The sequence below is a fragment of the Eublepharis macularius genome, chromosome 9 (assembly GCF_028583425.1).
Source record: "Eublepharis macularius isolate TG4126 chromosome 9, MPM_Emac_v1.0, whole genome shotgun sequence".
NCBI classification, from domain to species: domain Eukaryota; kingdom Metazoa; phylum Chordata; class Lepidosauria; order Squamata; family Eublepharidae; genus Eublepharis; species Eublepharis macularius.
Window position 1 is genome coordinate 56,933,733 of NC_072798.1, and position 24,464 is coordinate 56,958,196.

Here is a 24,464-nt window from a genome sequence, read left to right on the forward strand (position 1 = left end):
TCTGGATGATGTCTCCCAGCAGTTTCATGTTGATGTTAAATAGCAAGAATGATAAGATGGAACCCTGCAGGACCATCTTCTGGAATTGGCTAGGCAAGTAAGATTGGAACCATTTAAGCAAGGTGCCTGCATCTCCCAGCCAGCCTCTCCAGAAGGATACCATGGTTGATGGTATCATCCAGCTTGCAATCTTCCTGACTGCTGTTCTGATTGCTGGAATGAGAGTGCAAAGAAAGGGGATGTTGGAGAGAATGGCATGAGACCCACAGCTCAGATAACTTGCAGCTTACCTATTTCACAGTCCCTCTTGCAGCAGCTATTTCAAGAAGAACAACCTGACCACCATAAACTCTACTGGATAATGGCCTTGCCTATTTTCCTGGAGCATAAGGCTCACGCCACATTGGGGAATGAAGAATCATAGGTAGCATATCAAAGAACCATATATGACTCCTGAACCACTGACTGAGGATCACTGCATTAAAGCAAACCTAATTTGAAAGCATTACACTCCTGTATAATTTGACTGTCTTCCTGTGGCTGTGGTGCAAGTGCAATCTGGCTGATGTATTAACACAATTGGAGCTGTGCAGCTCATTGGACTGGAACCCATCATCAAATCCTGTCAGTCACTCTCAAGGCATGGCATAACTTATGAGGATCAGTCCATAGAACTACTTATTTAAAGATCTATTGAATTATGTAGATGTTGAATTTTTAAAACTGATTTTAGCATGGAGACCTTAGAAGTAGAGCAGTTAGATTGGAATCAATGAAACTGTGAATTAGAACAGCTTTACTAATAAGTAAAGTTGCTCACTTATTTTATATTGCACGAGACTATTGATCATGGCACTCCTGCTTCATTTAATATCTGTATTTTCTTATATGATAAACTTAAGCACACACTTTGTTGGAAGTCATGACTGAGTTTTGTAAATATCCTCTATTTTGAGGTTGATTGTGTTGGAAATACAGTGTCTCAAGCACAAAGAAGGCAGAAGACACAGAATACCTACAGGGAGGCAGCAAATCTGACAGATTGCAAAATAAGTTCCTTCTTCCTTCCTCTCTTCTGTCCTTCTTGCATGTCTCCAGATTGGTATTCTTAGACTGCTTCCTGCTTCTTCCCAGAAGTCCTTCTTTCCCTGTTTAGTAAGGTCGTTAGTATCTATTCTGTTTCTCTGCTTTCTATCAAAGTTGTAGTTCCTGAATAAACTTTCTTGATTCACTCCTTAATCAGACTCAGGATCATTCCTAAGATATACCATACCCTACATGGTACCAGAGGATAGCTTATGGATTGATCTCTGATTAAAGAAATAAGAACTCAACAGAGGTTCCCTGCACAAGCTGTGTGTGTGTGAAAGAGAGAACACAAAATGGCCACCTTCAGCAAGTTGCAGTGATAGAAAGGCTGAATGAAAGAAACTGTAATCTGGAAAGCCCGCATGCAGACCCATCTAATGGAACAAGGAGTTTGGGACACAATTAAGGATCCAAGACCGGCAAATGAGGAACTTGAAAAGCAAAGAAAATGGGCCAAACACAGCAACGAAGCCAAAGGGATCCTGTTTTAAGGATTGGTGTACTGGGATTTGCGGGTGATTCATATTGATAAAACTAAAAATATCTGGGAAGAAGTTGAAAGACTTTTTGTTGATACTGCGCTTAAGAGTAGAATGTTTTCACAAAGGAAGTTGTTCTGTATTAGAATAGGAGAGCATCAGAGCTTGCATGATTACCTGGATGATTTTCTGGCTTTAGTCCAGCAGCATCGCTCAGATGGAAAAGATCTCCTTGATGAAGATCTGATAGTATTGTTGCTTATTAGCCTGCAACCTAGGGTTGCCATTCCCCAGCCGGAGGCAGGAGATCCCCAGATCCCGCCCTCCCCCCCACACCCACTTACGTGGCGGCCGGGGGAGCGCGGTTCCTGGGGAGCCCTCTTCCTGGGCGGCACGGCATGGCCCTGGGCAGGGGGTGCACTCCCGCGCTGCAAGAGTGGGCGGCGGCAGCAACAGCAAGAACAGGCTCTCTGTGTGAGTGCAGCTGCTCGCTCTCACTGCCACTGCCGCCGCCATCTCTCCCGCCGCTGCCACTTCTTGCCGCTGTAGCCCCTGTGCACCAAATGAGGGCGGGTGGCGGCACTTGTAGCTTGTTTGTGGCAGCAGCAACAACAAGGGCCCCTTTCACTGAGGGGCGCCCTTTGACCCCCGCATGATGACATCACTCACTGAAGTGACATGTGCCAACAATGTCCATCTGCTCTGTACATTGGACAAACCAGCCAACCTCTGCGCAAAAGAATAAATGGACACAAATCTGACATTAAAAATGGCAACATCCAGAAACCAGTAGGAGAACACTTCAGTCTACCAGGACATTCCATGAAGGACTTAAAGGTCACTGTAGTTTAACAGAAACCTTTCAAAAACAAAATCCAATGGGAAACTGCTGAATTGAAATTCATATGTAAATTTGACTCAGTCAAGCTGGGATTGAATAGAGACTATGAATGGTTATCTCATTATCAGAAGTAACTGACTTTCTTAAGAGAAGCAAACTGATCTCCATATCAGAAGCTACTGTTTGCATCTACTCCGCCCTCCCCTCTCCACCTATATATCTGACCAGTTTCTTCTTGCCCTCCGTGCATCTGATGAAGAGAACTGTGATTCTCGAAAGCTTATGCTACAGTAAAGTTGGTTAGTCTTAAAGGTGCTACTGGACTCTCTCAGGAAAATAATAGCTGTATGCCCTGGAAACATGCCAGCAAGTAGCTGACTTTGCAAATGTAAAGGAGACTTGTAAACATAAGAATTGCTCATTAATCTGGCATAAACGTTTTGGGCACTGAGATGTAAATGCAATCAGCCAACTTCAAAGCAATAGTCTGACAAAAGGCATGCAATTTACAAAGTGTGTTTTTGAAGAAAAATTAATATGCTGCATTAAAAGCAAAGCAGTCAGATCCAAAGAAGCTGAGGAGCAAGGCTACCTGAGAAATTCTGGGGAGAAGCAATTAACACTGCTGCCTACCTGCAAAATAGACTGCCCACCAAAGGTGCAAACAGTACCCTATTTGAACTATGGTATGGGCACAAACTCAGTGTGAATCACCTGAAGGTCTTTGGCTCAAAAGCCTACAATTATGTTCCTAAAGAAAAAAGATCTAAGATGGATCTCCGAGCAGAAGAAGGAGTTCTTGTGGGGTATGCAAAAGGATGTAGAGGATACCAAATCCTTAACCCAAAGGCTAAAACAATAGAAGTCTGCCACATTGTCCATGTTAATGAAAGGAAGATGGCAGACATTAGTGAAAGTGCACCAAAAGGAGAAAATGAAGAACAACAGCAAAGAGCAGTAAACTACCCATCATGGACTGCACACATGACACAGCTGTGGAACCTGCAGAGCCAAAAGGGGCTGAAGAGCCACGAATCAGGTGATCGCAGACAGAATACAAAAACATTCCACCGAAAAGATTTTCCTATCTGGCAAAAACAGAAGTTATGCCTGAACCCTCCACATGGGAAGACATAACAAAAATGCCTGCAAGAGAAGTGAAAAAGGGCTGCAGAGGAAGAGATTGATTCTCATCAAAAATCAGTCATGGATCCTTGAAGAACTCCCTACAGAGGAGAGAACAGTTGGGTGCAAGTGGATTTTCAAGACCAAATGCGATGCAGAAGGCAAAGTGCAAAGATAAAAGGTGCAATTGGTTGCCAAGGGCTACAGAAATATGGAGAAGAGTACAATGAGACCTTCACACCAGTGGTGAGGCACACTTCAATAAGGGTGCTCCTGAGTATAGTTGTAGTGCATAAGATGCCCGTGAAGCATCTAGACATAAAAACAGTGTTTCTGCATGGTGAAGTAAAAGAGGAAGTTTACATGGAAGAGCCACCAGGATTCAAACAATCCCAGGAGAGGCGTCTCATGTGTAAATTGCAAAAGAGTTTATATGGGCTCAAACAAGCTACAAGGTGTTGGAATGAAAAACTACACCAAACATTGACTGAAGAAGGTTTTAAACAAAGCAAAACTGAACAATGCCTTTACTGAAGGTACAAGACAGTAGATGGATTTACATTCTGGTTTACGTCGACGATGTGATTTTATGTTATGAAGAGAAGAAGGTCTAAGATGAAATAGTCCAACATCTGAGTCAAGTGGTTGAAGTGAAAGACTTAGGAGTTATCACTTACTACCTGGGAGTCCAAATAGAAAGAGAAGAAGATGGGAACTATCTTCTTAACCAAAAACAGAAAGTCCTAGAGTTTCTGGAATATAGGCAAATGAACAATTGTAAACCAGCAGATACTCCTATGGAAATAAATTACCTAAAGCAACAAGGAAATGATGGACTCCTGCCTGACAATAAACGGTACAGGGAAGCAATTGGAAAATTGCTATACGTAAGTACCCTGACACGTCCAGATATAGGAGCAGCAGTTGGCATGCTGTGCAGGAAGGTTGAGTCACCAAATAAAAGAGATTGGAATGCAGTCAAGAGACTGGCCAAATACCTGAATGGAACTATGCATCTGAAACTGAAATTGCTAACAAGTGATAATCCCAGATTGGTGAGATATATGGATGCAGATTGGCGGGAGATACCAAAGACAGAAAGTCTACCAGTGGACATTTGTTCTTTTATAGCAATGGAGCAGTGAGCTGGAGCAGCAGAAAACAAGACATTCTGACTCTGTCCTTGACTGAAACCAAATATGTATCAGCAGCAGAGACATGCAGACAACTGAAGTGGATGCTGCAACTGATGAATGACTTTGGGACAGAAGAACCCAAACCAATAAAACTTTTCGAGGACAATCAACGGTGCATAATACTTGCACAAACATAAAAGGTGAACTCTAGAACCAAACATATTGATGTGAAACAACATCTAGTGAGAAATATGCAAGAGGATGGGCTTATTGAGTTGTCCCTAAAGACAAGTTTGAAAGCCTACACAAGAAGTTAAACCTTGTGGACTCTGTACACTAGACCTTGAAAAGAGGTGTTGGAAATACAATGTCTTGTGTACAGAGAAGGCAGAAGACACAGAATACTTGCAGGGAGTAAGCAAATCTGACAGATAGCAAAATAAGATTCTTCTTTCTTCCGCTCTTCTGTCCTTCTTGCATGTCTTCAGATTGGTATTCTTAGGCTACTTGCTGCTTCTTTTCCCGGAAGTCCCTCTCTCCCAGTTTAGTAAGGTCGTTAGTATCTATTCTGTTTCTCTGCTTTCTATCAAAGTTGTAGTTCCTGAATCAACTCTCTTAATTCACTCCTTAATCAGACTCAGGATCATTCCATACCATACAGGTAATACCACATTTTACCTAAGCAAAAAGTATTACCAATTTGTTGGGGGATGAATTAACCCCAAAATCATATTTTAAAAATATCCATGGGAATTGCATTTACCCTGCCATCGGCTGCCAAGAAGAGAAAGTCAACCCTTCATAAAGTATTTTTTTTATTTTGCAGAGCATTTATTTGCTTAATTTATAGTCTGCTTTTCTCCCTGAGACTCAAGGAAGATTTTAACAATTCAGAAACAATCCAATAGACAATATCATACATGCAACAAACAGTGAAATAAAATAAGAATACAAATATCAGAGAATGCAGTAACCATTATCCATACAGTGGAACAGTATAATATGTGTAATAAAGCTGGACTGCAAAATTAGAGAAAAATGCAAGGAAACAGTATAATATTCAGTGTACAAAACAATGCAAACTGCCTAAAATTTAGGATGCTAACGATCCCCTTTATAAGAATATCTTCCTGAATTATTCCATTTTACACGTTCTGCAGAACAATAAAGACGAGAGCCTTCCTAACCTTTTCAGGTAGGCCAGTCCACTAGGTGGGTGTACAACTGAGCATGCTTGGGCATGAGCAGCTGTTGATCTTTCACTTTTGGAGGGTGCCACCTTCAGAAGGCTTTGCTTGGATGAATGAAGTTTCTGTAGCAGAGTATATCAGGAGTGGTCATGTCCTGCATGTATGTTGGACCTAGGCCATGAAGGTGATAAACTGGTACCTTGATCTGAACGTGGAAACTAACTGGTAATTGATGGAGCCACTTCAGGGTTGGTGTAATATGCATACTCCACCTAGGTCCCGATAGTAATCAAGCTGTGGCATTCTGTACCAGCTGGAGTTTCTGGGTTGTTTTCAAGGGTAGAGCCATGTAGAGTACATTACAATAGCCTAGCCTCAAGGTTACCATGGCATGGATCCATGTGACCAGTGTCAGACTGTGGCTAGATAAGGTACTCTCTGCAAGATTCCCTTTAGAAGCAAGAATAAGTCCAATGTCTAGCAAAGGAAGTTTTATTGCAGAAAAGGTCCATTATAGTCCACTGTCCTGAATAGGAGACTCAGGATGGTACATGATCATTGTTACCAATGAAGAGCAAGCATAGGATACAGAGTAACAATACCCATCTGGAACAGCCTCCCCCCACAGTTCTCAAAACAACATCTTTCAGTCCTGGGAAGCTGCTCTCCTCCAAGGCCAATGCTTGGTGGAACCGGGTTAGACACAACAATCTCCTCTGGTGGGAATGCTGCCTGGGAACTGGTGCACCTGGGGAGAAAGCACTTAAACACTAGAAGCATTAGAACATGGAGTCAGTACAGTTTAGAAACATACTGGACCTGACATTCTGCCCCCCTTAAAATAGATCCCCCCCTGGCTTATATGGATAGCGAGTATGAAAAGCTTTGGTTAATCTAGGAGCATGAACATGTGCAGAGTTCACCCATTCATCGTAACCAGAATCAAAGTCCTTCCAGCGAATGAGGTAAAAAAGCTGGTTTCGTTTGAGCTTAGAGTCCAAGATTTGTTGTACCTCATAGTGTATTTGGTCGTCAATCAAAGTTGGAATGGGTGGAGCTTTGACGTGCCATTTGTTGTCGGTGGGAGCTCTTTTCAGAAGACTGACATGGAACGTATCATGCACATGGCGCAAGTTCTTGGGCAAAGTTACAGCAACAGTTACCTTATTTATTACCTTGCGCACAGGAAAAGGTCCTAGGAATTTTAGAGCGAGTTTGCGGCTTGTTTGAGCTAGTTTCAGATTTTTTGTGGAAATATACACATGATCTCCGGGTTGTAATTCCCATTCGGCCACACGATGGCGGTCTGCGTATTTTTTGTAATCCAGTTTGGCTTTTTCGAGGTGTTTTTTAATGAGAGTCCATTGCTGTGCCGCCTCCCCCCACCATGAAGATACATCTGGCAATTTTGAGGAATGGAGAGGGGGTGCGTCCAACGGGAAGGGGTTGAAGTGGGCTCCGTAGACAATTTTGAAGGGGGCCTCCCCCGTCGAAGCGTGTACACTGTTGTTATATGAGAACTCGGCCAAAGGGAGGAGGTCCAACCAATTATCTTGCTGAAAATTGATGTAACAACGAAGGAATTGTTCTAATATTTGATTTGTTTTTTCGGATTGTCCGTCGGTTTGTGGGTGGTGGCTTGAACTGATGCCTTGCTCAATATTCAACATTTTCAAAAGCTCCCGCCAGAAGTTGGCAACGAACTGTCCGCCGCGATCCGAAATCACCTTGGACGGAAAGGAATGTAATTTTACAATGTGTTTTAGAAACAAATCCGCTAGTTTTCGAGCGGAGGGTATAGCAGTGCAAGGGATAAAATGAGCTTGCTTGGAGAACAGATCTACCACAACTAAGATACTATTATGTCCTTTAGAGATAGGTAGATCAGTGATAAAGTCTATAGATATTACTTCCCAGGGTCTGTTTGGTGTCTCCAAGGGGTGTAAGAGACCCGGAGGCTTCCCTTTCCTGGTTTTGGCGCTGAGGCAAATAGGGCAGGAACTAACGTATTGGGAAATGTCTTTGCGCATGCCCGGCCACCAAAATTGTCTCTGGATCAGGTGTAAAGTTTTCAAATACCCATAATGTCCAGCAGTGGGAGCGTCATGACAGCGCTGTAAGATCTCCAGCCTGAGGCTGTTTGGGACATAAAATTTGCTCCCAGCTAGCCAATCCCCGTGTGGGGATTGGGTTAATTTGTTTCGTGGAGCCCTATCCCCCTCCTTCTCTACTTCAGTTTTGAGTTTCGATTTCCATTCTTGGTTAGCCGGGAGGGGCAGTTTGGCCCGACTGCGAGTGGTCACCACACCTCCAAGTTGCGTAGGTGAGAATACAGTGTCGACAGTCTCCTCCCTCTTGCTCTTGTGTTGGGGCATGCGCGATAGGGCGTCCGCTAAAAAGTTAGTTTTGCCCGGGAGATAGTTTAGAGTGAAGTTGAATTTGGAAAAGAATTCCGCCCATCGCAATTGCTTAGCATTCAGTCTGCGCGGGCTTCGGAGGGCCTCCAAATTCTTGTGGTCCGTCCAGACCTCGAAAGGGTACCGCGCCCCCTCCAGCCAATGTCTCCAGTTAGTGAGGGCTGCCTTTACTGCAAAGGCCTCCTTCTCCCACACATTCCAATTTCTCTCCGCCTCCGAAAACTTTTTAGACAAGAAAGCACAAGGCCGCAGCCTCCCATCCTCCCCCTTCTGCAGCAGAACTCCCCCAATCGCTGTATCGCTGGCGTCGACCTGCACTATGAAAGGGGTTTGTTCGTTGGGGTGGGAGAGGACGGGTTCCGTTACAAATTGCTTTTTTAAATATTCAAAGGCTGCCTGGCAATCGGGGGTCCATAGCAGTTTGGAAGATGGTTTCTTAGCTTGGTCCCCTTTATCTTTGGTTTTTAGCAAGTCTGTCAAAGGGAGCGTGATTTGGGCGAAGTTTGCTATGAAATCCCTATAGAAGTTGGCGAAACCCAGGAAGGATTGCAGTTCTTTACGGGTGGTGGGTGTTTGCCAGTCTTGGATCGCTTGTATTTTGGCTGGATCCATTTTCAGACCCTCTTGGGAGATACAATACCCGAGGTAAGTAAGTTCGGTTTTATGGAATTCACATTTGGACAACTTGATGGGCAGATTATTTTCCATCAGGGTGGCTAATACTTTCTGTACGGTTTGGATATGTTCCTCCTCGTTGTCTGAGTAAATTAACACATCATCAAGGTACACCACCACCCCTTTGTACAGAAATTCGTGTAGAATTTCGTTTATCATGGACATGAATACGGATGGGGCTCCCGTCAAACCAAAAGGCATAACTAAGTATTCATATTGTCCGAGGGGCGTATTAAAAGCTGTTTTCCACTCATCCCCTGCCTTAATACGAACGTGGAAGTAAGCATCTTTTAGATCTAATTTTGTAAAGATCTTACCTTGGGCCACGACGTTGAGAAGGTCTCGGATGAGCGGTATAGGATAGGCGTTGTTTGTGGATACCGCATTTAACCCTCGGAAATCAGTACACAGTCGGAGTCCGCCATCCTTCTTTTTCACGAAGAGGACTGGAGCGGCGTGGGGGCTGGTGGCCGGGCGTATGAATCCGCGTTGGAGGTTGGTGTCAATGAATTTTCGAAGCTCTTCACGTTCATGGAGACTCATGGGATAGAGCCGTCCTTTGGGCAGTGAGGCTCCGGGTAAAATTTCTACCGCACAATCCGTACGTCTGTGCGGGGGTAGAGTATCCGCTTCCTCCTCCGAGAAAGCCTTTAGAAAGGGCCAGTACGGTTCGGGTATTTGGTTGACTTCTTCTTGGGTGAGAAGGGCCTTTTCTTTATGCGTTGGATCGTCGCCCCAGTTCTGATTCCAACGGTGATTTTTACAGTTGGTGTGACTGAAGGTAATACATCCTTGTGCCCAATCTATATAGGGGTTGTGATCACATAGCCATCTGCTGCCTAGAATTAACGGGTACTTGGCAGTAGAGCTGATGACAAAGGACCTCTTCTCCCAATGTTGCCCCATGCCCGTGATTACTGGGATGGTCTCCGTTGTTACAGGATTCATATTGGTACCATCCATTTGTTCAAAAATTACTGGATTTTGTAAATCCCGGGTTGGTAGGACTAGTCCATTGACTAACGCAGGGGCGATAATGTCTCTTGAGCAGCCCGAGTCAATAAGGGCTTGCACCCGAATGTGCATCTTCCTCTCAGGGTTGAGTAGAGTCACTGGCATGAATAAAATGGACCCAGGTGGCCGGTCCCGTGCAGGGACGGGCTTCTGGTGGATCTGTCGTTTGGGTCCTTTTACGACAGATCCATTTCGTTTCCCGACTGGGGACTTTCTGGATTGGCTTCTGCGGTTGGGGAAGCGGGATCATATTCCATGACTTCTTCCGCTTCCAACCCTCTCTCTGAGGCTGGCCTTTGGGAAGTGCCGCGACCTCTATTCGCCCGGGGTGCTGGAGTCGGGCGTTGGGGCGCAGAAAACTGAGCCGGAGTTGGACGGCGTAGTTGGAGCGGAGGTCTTTGCACAGGCCGGTAAGGGCATTGTGCTGCAAAGTGACCAGCCTGTCCGCAATGCAGGCACAGCCCTTGTTGCCATCTAGCATCTCTCGCTCCACGGGTGGCATAGCTAGTTCCCCGTGCCGCCCTCTGTAAGGTTAATGGTCTTCTTTGTCCCGTTTGTTGTTGTTGTTCAACCAAACGGACTTCTAATATGCGATTCTCCACTTCACAAATAAGTTGGATCCACCCTAACAGCGTAGGGGGATTGTCTTGCATGAGGGCTCTGTCCAAAAGTCTCGGGTTAAGGCCTTGTTTGAACAGGATAATTTTGGTGGACTCCTCACACCTGGGGCACTTGGCTGCTAATTGTCGGAATTTTGTAACATAGTCTCTTGCTGTCATGCTGCCTTGTTTGATGGCTTGCAGTTCTGTTCGGGCCCTAGTTTCCTCTAAGGGGTCTTCATATTGGGCTCGAATAGCATCCACCAACCCCTGGAGAGTATCAAGTTCTGGGGCCCCGACATTGTATAGTCCTACATACCAGTCTGCTGCCTTGCCCTGTAGACGAGATCCGAGATGTTCGATTTGACTGGCCTCGCTGCCGAATAGGTGCCCCCAACGGTTGAAAAACTGTACCACTTGTACTAAGAAAAATCCCAATTTGGAGGGGTCCCCATCAAAGGTGGCTTCCAGCTTTACCCAGCCCATCGGGAGGTCTTGTCTCGGAGCAGGCACTGGGTAAAAGTCCATCGGCATTTCTAGTTGTCCCTGAGGCACAGGCGGAGGTAACTGGGGCCTCGGTAGGGGCAACGGTGCCGGCTGTGCTGGCGGCGGTCGAGCCGGCGGTGCCGGCTGGGGTTGACCTGGTGGTGCGGGCGGAGGTTGTCGTGGTTGCGCTGGCGGGGTTGGCCTTGGCTGGGCCGGCGGCTGCAATGGCGGGCGAGCAGGTGGCGGTATCCTCGGTCTAGCGGGTAACACCGGAGGCGTTGGCGGTGGCTGTCGAGGTGGAGTAGGTTGGTGTGGTTGATTTGGGATCGGCCGCTGCGGAGGCGGTCGGAGGGGTTGTAGTGGTGCAGGCCGTCCCGGTTGATTCGGGGGTGGCAAGACGGGCTGGTCCTGAGGCTGCTGCACCGGTGTGAGCTGCGGTCGAGGTAAGAGGGGCCGCAGCGGCGAGGGTTGAGTGGGTGGAAGGCCGCGCGGGCTTGCCCCTCCGGGCGTTGTCAATCTAGGAAGCAGCGGCTGGCCTCTGGGCGCTATTGGACCTTCTCCCGTAGGTTGGCCGACGGGGACAGTGTTTGGCGGTTGACGCGGGGCTCCCTCTTGGTCCGGCCGGACTGCTCTAGGAGAAGTAAGAGGGGGTATTACCGGGGTATCACTTGGCTTTTCGTCGCCTTCCGTAGGCCTCTCCACGGGAGTCTCATCTGGGGGCGCATCCCCTTCCTGGTTAGGTTGTTCGGTGGGGGTCTCTCCGGGTGGCTCACCCGAGTCATCCCTTCTCGGTGGGATTTCTTGCTGCTTGGGGCGTTCCTCGGTTTGCTCTCCCGATTCGCCCAGATAGGTGCCCCCTTCGCCGGTAGGTGACGGCTGCTGTTGGGCATCCTCCACCGGATAGGATATGACACTTTGAAGGGTAGCTATCTGTATCGCCATCTCTTCAGGGGATAATCTTTCCCCTGCTCCCATTGCCGAAATTAAATGGATGGCACGAGCTAAACTTTCTTCCATATCCATCAGTTTAGCTTCTAACTGTTGCATACGACTCGCCCCCGGTTGTTCGCTCGTGGAAGCTTCGTTCGTTGCACTCACCGGGGACAAGGGGCCCCAAGGAGGAGGGTCCCCTTGGACGACTCTCGATCTCGCGGCTAGGATCCCCTTGGCCATGCCCGTTACGGCCGAGATGCTGGTATCCACCGCATAGGTGCGACCTTGTATCTGCTCCCAACTTTGTTCAGGGACTTCCGTTGGCTCTTTCCACGGAGCAAGTTCGGAGTAATCCCAACTCAGGGCGCCGCGGCGAGACGTGTCCTCTTCCGTCTGCTCGAGCGTCCTGTTCCAATAATTCCATGATTGGCTGCTGTCTAGCTCCAGGACGGTTCCTAGGCTTCGGCGCCTTTCCATAGAAACTCGAGGATGGAGCCCACCTACACGACGCTCTCTAGTTTCTCTGGGTCTGGCACCCCACTCCGACGGGGTGGGTACCGAAATCAAGGGGAGAGCGGTCGCTTTCGGCCTTGCCCCGAGGTCGGCTTCGGTCTCGACCCGAGCACTGAGGTCGATGAGAGGCGGGGTGGAAGTGGAGACTTCGGTTCCATTCCCGGCTGCTCCCAGCTCCTGGGAGTCTTGGGCTCGTACGGGTTGTTTGTCGGGAGACACATACGGCTCGAACAAAGGATCCCTGTCCGGGACAACCTTGGATTCCGCTGGGCCCGACTCAGACATGATTGGTAACAAAATGTCAGACTGTGGCTAGATAAGGTACTCTCTGCAAGATTCCCTTTAGAAGCAAGAATAAGTCCAATGTCTAGCAAAGGAAGTTTTATTGCAGAAAAGGTCCATTATAGTCCACTGTCCTGAATAGGAGACTCAGGATGGTACATGATCATTGTTACCAATGAAGAGCAAGCATAGGATACAGAGTAACAATACCCATCTGGAACAGCCTCCCCCCACAGTTCTCAAAACAACATCTTTCAGTCCTGGGAAGCTGCTCTCCTCCAAGGCCAATGCTTGGTGGAACCGGGTTAGACACAACAATCTCCTCTGGTGGGAATGCTGCCTGGGAACTGGTGCACCTGGGGAGAAAGCACTTAAACACTAGAAGCATTAGAACATGGAGTCAGTACAGTTTAGAAACATACTGGACCTGACAACCAGATCAACTGGGTCAAGGTAGGGAGCTATACTCAGGGCTAAATAAATATGGAAGAAATAACTTTTTGTGCAACTGAATTAACTTGCGTTTCCAGCAATTGTGCTAGTACAGCATTTCCCCTAGACTCAACTGAGTTAATGAGGGCCATCACAACCCCATCAAATGGGGATAGCACAATAACCTCCAAGCTTCTCAACCAGCATCACTTCCTTCGTATCAAGATTTATTTCAACTTATGTATCCTTAATTGTTTGATTCCAGCAGCCAGGCACTGGCTTGGGATAGCTGCAGTAGTGTCAGGTAGACTTGACAAAGAATTGTTGATTTGGGTGTTGTCAGCATATTGATAGGCTACTTCAAAACTATGAATGATCTCTACCAACGGATTAAACAGCATAAGAATTAAACATAAGGATAAACAGCTTGGGGGTTAAGGCTGGGCCTTGTGGATCCCACTCCCAATGTCCCATATTGATAACTGGTCTCCGTAAGCTACTTTTTGAATCCAATCCATAAGGAACAATTTAAGCTAATCTAAAGCACATCCGTTGATATCTGCTTCTCCCTCCAAAGGTGTCAACAAGATGGCATGGTCCACTGTTTCAAAACCTAAAGATAAATCCAGTAATGACAATAAAGAAACACTGGCTCATGTCTACATTCAAATGATAATCAGCTAAAGCCACCAAGTTGTTGTTTCTACCCTGTAGCCTGGCCTGAAAAGGATGCAGAGCAGATGTGTCACCCAGAAAGACTTGGAATTGATCTGTAATCATTCCTCAATTATCTAGTTCAGAAAGAGCAGATTAGAGATCATGAATATAACAGCAGCAAAAACAAAACTGAGAGGAAAATTAGAAACTATAGTTTGTCTATTTCACCTTATGTTCAGATGGAGTAAAAAGAACTCTTAACACCCTCAGAGCAAAGGTTGAAGTTTACACAAAAATTACAAGGAGTGTGTTGGATGAAATACTGCAGGACAAATAACCTTATGAAGATTGAGCATCTGTAGAAGATGGGAAACCAAGATATACCAACTTTTCCCCAGCTTTGTGTCAATTAGGCCCCATTATTGGTCAATTTTTAAAAATTATAAGTAAAAATATTTAGCTGTAGACATTGGTTGCATTGTCTGTATATATACAAAAAATCTAAGCTGTCTTTCCTCTTACATCAGACAAGACCCAAGTAGTCTCCCAAAACAATTAAAACCAATTAAAACTCATGATCAACATCATCAATAGACAAAACACTCAGAAAAATAATTTCTGTCAACATTAACAAGTAGGGTTGCCAGGCTCCCTCAGTCTCCAGGCGGGGATAGGGGTCTGGCACTTGCATTGGGGGAGAGGGGGTGCGCACGTGCACACCCCCACAGGCGCGATGATGTCACTTCAGAAGTGACATCATTGTGCAGCCCCGGGGAGCACGTCCAGGCTCCACAGGGGCTCAAAACGGGCCTGATCCGCGCTGAAATGGGCCCATTTTTGAGGCGCTGTAGAGCGCAGGCGCTCCTGCACTCCGCAGCATCTGAAAACGGGCCTGATCTGTGGCAGAACGGGCCTGTTTTGGGGTGCTCCGCAGCACCCAAAAACAAGCCCATTTTGCCGCGGGTCGGGCCCATTTTCAGGAGTGCAGGAGCACTCCCGTGCTCTGCAGCAGCCCCGATCTGAGCCAAAATGGGCCCAGCCACGGGGGATCCCTCAGGGAAGGTGTGCCCCCCCTTGCCGGTTACGTAAGTGGGGGTGGGGGAGTGGGGTCGGGATCTCCCGCCCCCACTGGGGGTCTGGAATCCCTATTAACAAGCCTTCTTAAAAAGTGCCCCATTGCAGGTTTTTCTAAAAGTGTACTCCTTTAGTTTTCTATTGTGCCTGTTTGAGGAAGTGATTGGAATTCCAGGCCACAGTTGTCACCTTTCCCACTTGTGGACTGCGACAAGTGGATTTGTGAATTATAAAGCAGCTAGTTACTTCTAACTTCATGCATGACTTTTTGCCATTGAATGAGAAACTGACAGGGTAATCATACCCTGGTCTTGGGTCTGCCAGTTGCTGATCCTTAAGCTAGTCTATTGAATTGATGCTGTAATATAATTCTGCTATTGGAAATGTGTGTTTGCATATTTTCTCTGTAGTACTATAAAAATGTTTTTCCTGCTTTCTCTTTGTGGTGAAAACTGCTCCCTTGTGTATTTTTTTCATTTTTCTTCAAGGCTTCTGTTGCAGCTTATTCCCCCCACCCCTCCCCAAACACACACACACACACACACTGTTCATAAATAGTTTTTACAATTTCTACTAGCTTGTGAATGTTTAACTTTTTAGATCATACCTCACTCCAGTTCGGGATGAAGAATCTGAATCTCAAAGAAAAGCTAGATCGAGACAAGCAAGGCAGTCCAGAAGATCCACACAGGTATGTTGGACTTTTAAGGTAAATTTAGTAAATATATATTAGAATGGAGATAGTTACTTTTGTGGCTTAGACTTCATTTGTCAGGTTGCCTTTCTGTTCCAACAAGGCCTCTGTAGATTTCTCCGTATCATCTGGAACAAATTTGCTGTATGGACATCTTTCTGCAGTGTCCCTGCACAGTACATATTCGATAGCTAGAAGCTGATAGTTGATCTTGCTAGCTAGAAGCTGATAGTTGATCTTGACATGTGAGCCAAAAGCTTCCTGTATCAAATATCACCTTAACAATGAATATATAGACTTTTTTTGCAAGTCTATTCAGTCTCAACTCTTTAATGGAAAAATAATAATTGATCTACTACTTCCAGGGTTCTATTTGGGTCCAGTGGCATCTTAAAGACCAACTAGATTTCCAGAGTATGAGCTTTCACGAGTCAGAATTCTGTTGGTCATTAGGGTCCTCCTGGACCCAGATGTTGCTCTTCTGCAGACCAACTCAGCTACCTATCTGAAACTACTTAACAGGGTTATTACAGGTATTTCTGACAACTTAATGTGAAATGGTTTTAACATTTAAAGTTCTGTTGACATTGTTGGGGTCTGGAAATTTACTGGTACTTTTCTAAAATGGGATGTATGTTTGATTCAACAGATTCCCTTCAACTCCTCTCCAGAAACTTTTAAATTGAACTGTAAATATTCATAGCTCCATTTCTCCTTCTGTGAAGGTTTTCTTCTCTAGATCCATATGTTCAGATCTGCTGTTATAGAAAATGGCTTTTATGTACTTAAAGGGCAGCCACTGGCATTCTTGATTTATCTCATTAGTGTTGTCATGATATTGTTGTCCAGAGAGAAACCGAACAGCAGTTTAAACTAGGAGTTTTCAGAAGTAGACTCCTTGTTCCCTACAGATGCTCCCAAAACTAAAGTTGGATGCTGAAAGTTTGCCTTCTGCTCTCCTGCCAATCTAGCATACAGTAGGCTTATGTATGAAATGGGTCCAAGGCTTCCTGTAATCTGACCCCTGCCCCAAGACAGATTATCCCATACTTGTGAATTGAAAAGAGCACATTCATAAAAACAAGTATTTCCTGTTAAAACACAGGGATAGTGGCCCAGTCCTTTTCCAGCTGCCACAAATGCTCTGTGGTTATTTTTGTACATGTATGTTTGCTGAGGAATACTCTTTTAGTCTGATACTTGTTCCTGAGCTCAAAACATAGTTTGAGAAGCTGTACTGTTTTAAAACATTACCACAGTACTCTAAAGTTACCAACACCTGTTTTATTTCCCCTTTATTTTAAGAAAGGCATTAACCTTTAATAAATTTAGTTTTAATTCCAGTATAAATAAAATATGCTTTGGGGCGCTATTCTTCTACAGGGTGTAACACTGACTGATCTTCAGGAAGCTGAAAAAACTATTGGTAGAAGTCGTGCTACCCGGCCTAGAGAACAAGAGAATGAAGAAAAAGAAAAGGAGGAAAAAGAAAAACAAGACAAAGAAAAACAGGAAGAAAAGAAGGAATCAGAAACTAAAGATGATGATTATAGGCAAAGATACACACGAACCATTGAAGAGGTATTGCATGCTTTTATTTTATGGTACTGAGTGGTTTACTTAATTAAAATGTCTTTATTGGCATGCTTCGTAACATTTTAAAATTGCTTTGCATTTTTGTTCCTGATGAATAGCCATATCATCGTTATAGAACAACATCTTCAACTACTTCATCAACTTCTTCAACTGCCACCTCTTCTAATTCTGTCTCTTCAAGCCAGTTAAACAGACCAAACAGCCTTATAGGTATAACTTCTGCTTATTCCAGGAGTGGAGCAAAGGAAAGTGAGAGAGGTAAGGCTTCTCTATTACTTCTTTCTTTGTTGTTCATCGTCCATGAACATGCTGCTGCTTTAAAATACAATGGTAGATATTAAGAAGTAATTGGTAAAACAAATAGCAATCTTCTTGCATTGTCACTAGGGGTGTGTTCCCCCAAAATATTCGGGTTTAGAAAACAATTTGGGATAACCCAAATCCTGAAATGGCAAACCGTTTCGGGATTTCAGTGTTTAAATGCTTTGGTATGCTCAGTAAAGATTCCCGAATCTTTACCGAAGCTCAAAGCAGCACTTTCTTGTCGTTTGCAAATGGCAAGAAAAGTGTTGCTTTCAAATGCCAGCTGGTTTACAGCTGATGGGAGGGGGATCTCCCATCCAGGGGGGACGGGGGTAGCCTGCCCCTGGCACCGCCAAAGAGGGGGCGTCGGGCACAGTTGCTAACCGCCGGGGGTTTGCCACACGAGAGGCTCAGTGCAGGGTTGGGAGGCCCTCGCCTTCCCTGCTGATGGGGCGGCTGGCTTGCCACGCGCGCAGGACCTCCCAGCCCTGTGCTCAGCCACCCGTGCGGCAAGCCAGCCGCCCCAGCGCATGATCCCGCTGCTGCCAGCTCCACGGCGCACCGGCACTGGGGCGGCCAGCTTGCTGTGCGGGCAGCACAGGGCAGTGGGGAAGGTGAACCATGTGAGGGCCTCCCAGCCCTGCGCTCAGCCGCCCGTGCAGCAAGCCATCCACCCCAGCGCACACCCACGCCGCCACTGCGCGCTTGGGTGGCCGGTTTGCTGCAGGGCGGCACGCCTCCCGCCCTATGACATCATGCAGCGCCAGCAGTGCGCATGTGCTGCACACGTGCACGCAGGGGGCCGGCCAAGGGTTGCACCAGGCGCTGGCAACCCTAGATCCGGCCCTGCTCCCATCAACTAAAAAAGCCAGGGCGTTTAAAAGGATTTTTTCAGCTGATGAGAGGGTAATCCCCCTCTTGTCAGCTGAAAAAAAGTCCACATTTAAAGGGCTTTTTCAGCTAATGAGAGGGGAATCCCCTCTCATCGGCTGTAAAGTGGCCGGTGTTTTGAAAGCAACACTTTTCTTACCACTTACAAGTAGCAAGAAAAGTGTTGCTCTTTGCCTGAAACTTCTTGAAGCGATACAAATCACTTGGGAAGCTTTACTTCAGGATTCCCGAAACGGCTCAGCAGTGTTGGGGCCAATTTGGGAACCCCGAATCTTTCCAAATCCAGCCCGATTTGAGTTAAAAATCCAAATCGGAATCCCAGAGCGCCACACCCCTGATTGTCATCATCTCCAGGATCGATATTTCTTCAGAAGGTTGGTCGTCTTTAATTTCCATCTGTAGGACAAGTGCATACTTGTTTTTTGAATTTCCATAGTGCCATAGATGTTGAATTTTGAGTTATAGTGGAAATGTTCAAATGAATAAGCTGAACATTTTTAGAATATGGCTATATGAGAATATTCCTTTTCCTTAACATTCATTTTTCAGCCCTGAAGACTGGAGCAGTGAAATAAACAAGTACCTGGATTTTGTGATTTCTTATGTTATTCAAATGGTAAACAATGATAAAGTGCATGAGAACAAAGGAATGTTATATGCTTGTGCACCTCTGCATCTTCATTGTTGTACAAGTTAATTAAAAGAATTTTGGGGCAGAACAGAGTCTGGAAATTCAGTCTTCGTCTTGCTGATACAATACTTGAAGTAGGATTTTTCAGATCTTTCCAGTGATCTGAATAGTGCTCATTTTAAGTACATTACCTGAAGGGAGGAAACATAATTAGTTTAAACATACATTTTTCTCCAAAGGTGTTTTTTGCACAATGAACTCTTATTGCCTCTGACTAAACAAGTATTTATATGAATATGTGTGCTGTGGGTGCTCGGCCAATGCATTTGTAGATGATAATAACACATAAAGATATTAGGCATTAATTATTGAAATTAAAGTATACAGACTTATAATAGTTTGGCTGACTTAAAACTAGACTAATAAAACAGTATATAAAGAAAATAGTGGCCCATTAAACTCCATCATCTGTATTCAAAAACATTGTAAGCATTTGGATCATAAATCTGGATACATTGTGCCTTGCTTCAGGAACCACAATAGAAATCTATGTTATAGCAGAAAGAGTATTTTCTGGACTTTGTTAAAATATAGAACATACTATTTAAATAGAAGCGGGAAGGAAAGAAGAGGAAAAAGAAGAAGATAAGTCTCAGACAAAATCAATAAGGGAAAGAAGACGGCCAAGAGAAAAACGAAGATCAACTGGAGTTTCTTTTTGGACTCAGGACGTAAGTGGAAAACCATTGTAATTTTCAATAAATCTGTATTTACAAACAGGGAGGGTTCAGTAAAATAGTATTTGTTTAACTGACTGGCATTACCATTCAGTGAGCCACTTCTAAAAATGTAGCTTCCATATTGCATATTTGACATTTCAAATACAAGTAATGCTTACAAAGTAGGCACTGTGATTTAAGTAGCATTCTTAATGCAGTTCATGGCAGGGTGGATTTGATTTAAATCAAACTGATTTAAATCACGATTTAAATCACTAGTCAGTAAGGCTTGATTTAAATCATAGTTTTCTACATAAAGACTCATTCGGGCCACCAGGCCTTGCATTTCTTTGTTGCAGTGTTTGCATTTTGCACGCATGCCTGCCTTACCGATAGGTAAAGGAACTTCATTAAAGTATTCCCAAACTGGGTCTCTTTTACGGCCTGCTGCCATTATAGGTTTTTTCCTCCAAGGAAAGAATGTGATAAACCTCAGGTCATACACACAAAAGATCCAAAGACTTGTGCAGTATTGTGCTCAAAAAGTTTCACTTTCATTTTGTACTGCCTGCCCCTCCCTCCTCACACTTATTTCTTGTGCAGATCTATTCCACTCCAAACAATCAGGAAAATATTGTTTCTATTCATTGAACTTCTTGAAACTTAGCACTGAAAGGGTTGATTCTGTCTTCATAGGTTTGTAGAACAATAGGATTAAGGTCTTTTTCTCAACTCTGTTCATGTTATAACATTTTTGCTGGGAAGAAGAGGCATGTGATCTCTGCTGAGCTGACACAAATTCAGTTTTGAGAACTGCAAAACCAGGCATCTGTGATAATATCTTGTAGGCAGAGAAACTGCCCAATAATCTTACAAAAACCTCTGGAAGAGCATGACATTGTGAATGGATTAATGGAATTTATTTACCAAAAAAATTAAACATATACAGCCTTATTCTACATAATTAAAAACTAATCTTTATTTCATGATGGAATAAGCTTTGGATGGTAATATATTTTCCTCAAAAAGCATTTTATTTAAAAAAATCCAATTTAAATTTAAAAAATCCGATTTAAATAAAAAAAAATCCGATTTAAATAAAAAAAATCTGATTTTTTTGATTTTTTTTTTTAAAAAAGCATTGATTTTTATCCACCCTGGTTCATGGCTTTGTATACAGCTCTCAGACCTCTAGTATGCTTCATGGATCACCAGTTCAGCCACAATCTGTGTGTGAGAATTTTGCAACAGTGGGTCAAAAGACCATGTGACAGGCTGCTGTAAATCAGCCAAGGTGATCCACACAGCTTGTTGAGATTTTGGGGAAACAGGCTCTTTTAAAACAAAACTGTTCCCTCAGTGGTTCTCCTCAGTTACAAGGTAGTCAATATAAAGGATGTGGGTTCATTGCTGTGAGGTAGTTTTGTGGTGAACAAGAAGGACATGGAGATCTTTAGGGAAGAGTTGTTTAAACAAAGATTTATGTTCAGGTTAGTTTAAAGAACGGTTCAGCTTCACAGGTCTTTCAGTTACAGGAGAAGGTGGCTGAGGCACTTAAGCTAATTATGGATCCATGTTGTAGTTTGAATTCTTGTTAACACTTGCAGTTAAAAGCAGACTTTCACTACCTGTGTTTTACTGATCCTTTCACAAAGACACAGGATACCACACACGCCAGCTTTCCCTTTTCCAAGAGTCAGACTACATGGAACCAGGCCAACTCATCACCAGAGACAAGCCTCACAACAGGGTTCCCTGCCCTCTCCCAGGGGTAGTTAAACTACTCTGCAACACTACCAGCTAGAGCTATCCTTTAGAATGTCTTCTCTCTTGCTGAGGCAGACCCTAATTGACTGCTGCTGTGCTTCTGTCCAACATCCTATCCTCCTCCCTTTGAAAGGTGATTGATTGGATGATGGAGCAGCACTCTCATAGTCTCATGTACTAAACAACTGGTTGGCTTGTTTACCTTTCAGAGGCAGGGCAGCCTTCTGTCTGTGATAGATCCTAAACTACTATTGTTGTCTGGGGAGGTAGGAGACCATCATGCAGTTCAACTGCTAGTTATAATACCCGTTTATAAAAAATATTCTGCCATATAGAAACTAATAGGCTGTTTCAAAATGTGAGCAATGCTTTAGAAAATCATGGATTGGTGTAAGCTAGGACTTCAACTTTTCTAAAGCATACATAATAGTGACATACTTACTGATACATGAATTACTACTGATCACAAGCATCAGTTGAACTGCTGCTTAATATTATGGCATCAGTTGTGTATGATGTTAACATACAGCAGAGATCAAGCCATCATTGATTAGAATTTGTGGTATTTCTTCTTTGCACAGGAGAACGGAGTATGTTATCATGAACATTACTATATGAGTGAAGTAGCATAGTATTTTATCTAGTATACACCCATAGATTTGTACCAGATTTGAGATACTGGGGAAAATCAATAGAATTTTATTTTTAAAATAAATTATATAATACAGTGGTTCCTAGCCTTTTTGAATATGAGGACCCATTTTTAACATCAGTTTTTGCAGATCACTCCCCTCCAATGATAGTGATTATGCGATTAGTATCCTTTAATTGAGAAAAAACATGATGATGAAAAGATCAAAAGGCCAATGCTTAATGCTCATATGGATTCATGCCCCCCCCCCAGGGTCCCCAGGCCACAGGTTGGGAACCACTGATCTTATGCTTAATGTGAAACAACATCTGGGGTACTATTTTAGCAACAGCATTTATCATTCTGACAAAATAGGCCAGCTTCTTGTCATACAAACTTGCATATGCAGATTTTAAAAAGCTAGTTGGTTTGGGATTTCAAGCCTTACAAAAGTTCACTAAGACAGGCCTCGACAAAAGCAGCTCAATAACATACAGTGGTGAAATGATAATTCTGTAATGTGCTTGCAGTATTTATCTACATCTCAATATGCAAGCCAAGCCCAATCAGCAAGCCAGCTCTTGCTTGCAAAAGCCCTGACACTTGGTTGGAGCTGCCAGCCCTGCCTCCCATTCAGAGCTTTCTAGGTTGGATCAAAGGGGGTGGATAGGAAAGAAGACCTGGAGTAGAGTAGAGATAGGCACTGAAGCTCTGGATCCTGTCCTTTGTGCCTCTTAGCCAAAGTTATGCTGTTTGTTTCTGCTCCACTAGGCTTTCTTTGCCTTTTCTCAATCTCTTCTCCTGCAAGTGAGTGTCTCAAGTTCAGTTCCTGCTGCAGCCACTCATGCCCTATCCTAGCTTCTATCCTAAGAAGAGGCTTAGCCTTTGAATGGCCCACCCACGATCTACCCTTAGCCTTTAAATGGCCCTTCCCAGCCCAGAAAGCATGAGCCAACTGTATAGGCATGGTGCCTTCCCTTCTACCTTCTCCTTTACTTTTCTTTATCTTTGACCTGTTTTGCAATGAATATGAATCCAGTTTTAAATAAGCTGCTTTTGCTACAGTTAATTGGAACATATGAATGATAAAACAAATGTTGTTTATTAGATTAATTAAAATAATATGAAATGTAAAAAATGCCTGAAAAGAAATACACAAAATTATCAGTGATAATGATATAAAAGTGAAGATATTTTCTTATTACTTGTTACACTATCGCACCAGATTCAAGACATCTTCAAACAGTTTGTCACTGATATTGTAATCGATAATTCTGCATATTTTTAATGTTTTTTAACCTGTTGGATTAATTTTATTTCAAGCTAGTAAGTTTTGAACAGACTTTCTTACTATATATTGTCGAAGTCTTTCACGGCCGGAGAACGATGGTTGTTGTGGATTTTCCGGGCTGTATAGCCGTGGTCTTGGCATTGTAGTTCCTGACGTTTCGCCAGCAGCTATGACTGGCATCTTCAGAGGTGTAGCACCAAAAGACAGAGATCTCTCAGTGTCACTGGGTGGAGATGTTGGCAGGTAATTTATATCTACTCAGGAAGGTGGGTTTGGGCTGAGTCATCCTGTAAGAGTTTCCTGGGGTGTGGAATGCTAATGGAGGGAGGCTTCACTGTATCCTGAAGAGGTTCTTTTGCATATGGATTGGTGCTTGATATGCTAATCTTTTCTGCAGGGCTATTGTAGGATGTAGAGTATTTTGTTAGCCTGGTGTTTTTCAGGACTGTAAACCATGCTGTATTCATTCTTAAAGTCTCTTCTTTCCTGTTGAAATTGTGCTTATGCTTATGAATTTCAATGGCTTCCCTGTGCAATCTGACGAAGTAGTTGGAAGTGTTGTCCAGTATTTTAGTGTCCAGGAATAGGATACTGTGTCCTGTTTGAGTTAGGCTGTGTTCAGCCACAGCTGATTTTTCCGGATGGCCAAGTCTGCAGTGTCTTTCATGTTCTTTTATTCTTGTCTGGATGCTACGCTGTGTGGTCCCGATGTAAACTTGTCCACAGCTGCAGGGTATGCGGTATTCTCCTGCAGAGGTGAGTATCTCCTGTCTTTTGCTGATCGTAGCATCTGTTGTATTTTTCTGGTGGATCTGAATACTGTTTGTAAGTTGTGCTTTTTCATAAGCTTTCCCATCTGATCAGTGATTCCTTTGATATATGGCAAAAACACTTTTCCTGTGGAAGACTGTTTTTCCTTAATGGTTTGATTTATCCTTGGTTTAATTGCTCTTCTGATTTCATTTCTGGAGTAGCCATTTGCTTGAAGTGCGTGGTTTA

General features: G+C 44.2%; 1 protein-coding gene across 4 annotated transcripts in view; it reads left to right on the top strand.

The window, feature by feature from the left end:
* Nucleotides 1-24,464, top strand: part of PPP1R12A (protein phosphatase 1 regulatory subunit 12A) — a 226,898-nt gene that overhangs the window by 169,785 nt on the left and 32,649 nt on the right. For all 4 annotated transcript variants that reach the window (XM_054989301.1, XM_054989300.1, XM_054989302.1 and 1 more), the window contains 4 exons: nucleotides 15,543-15,633; nucleotides 17,020-17,217; nucleotides 17,331-17,490; nucleotides 19,670-19,788. In XM_054989301.1, the coding sequence (XP_054845276.1) occupies nucleotides 15,543-15,633; nucleotides 17,020-17,217; nucleotides 17,331-17,490; nucleotides 19,670-19,788 (568 nt within the window). The remainder of the gene's footprint in view (nucleotides 1-15,542; nucleotides 15,634-17,019; nucleotides 17,218-17,330; nucleotides 17,491-19,669; nucleotides 19,789-24,464) is intronic.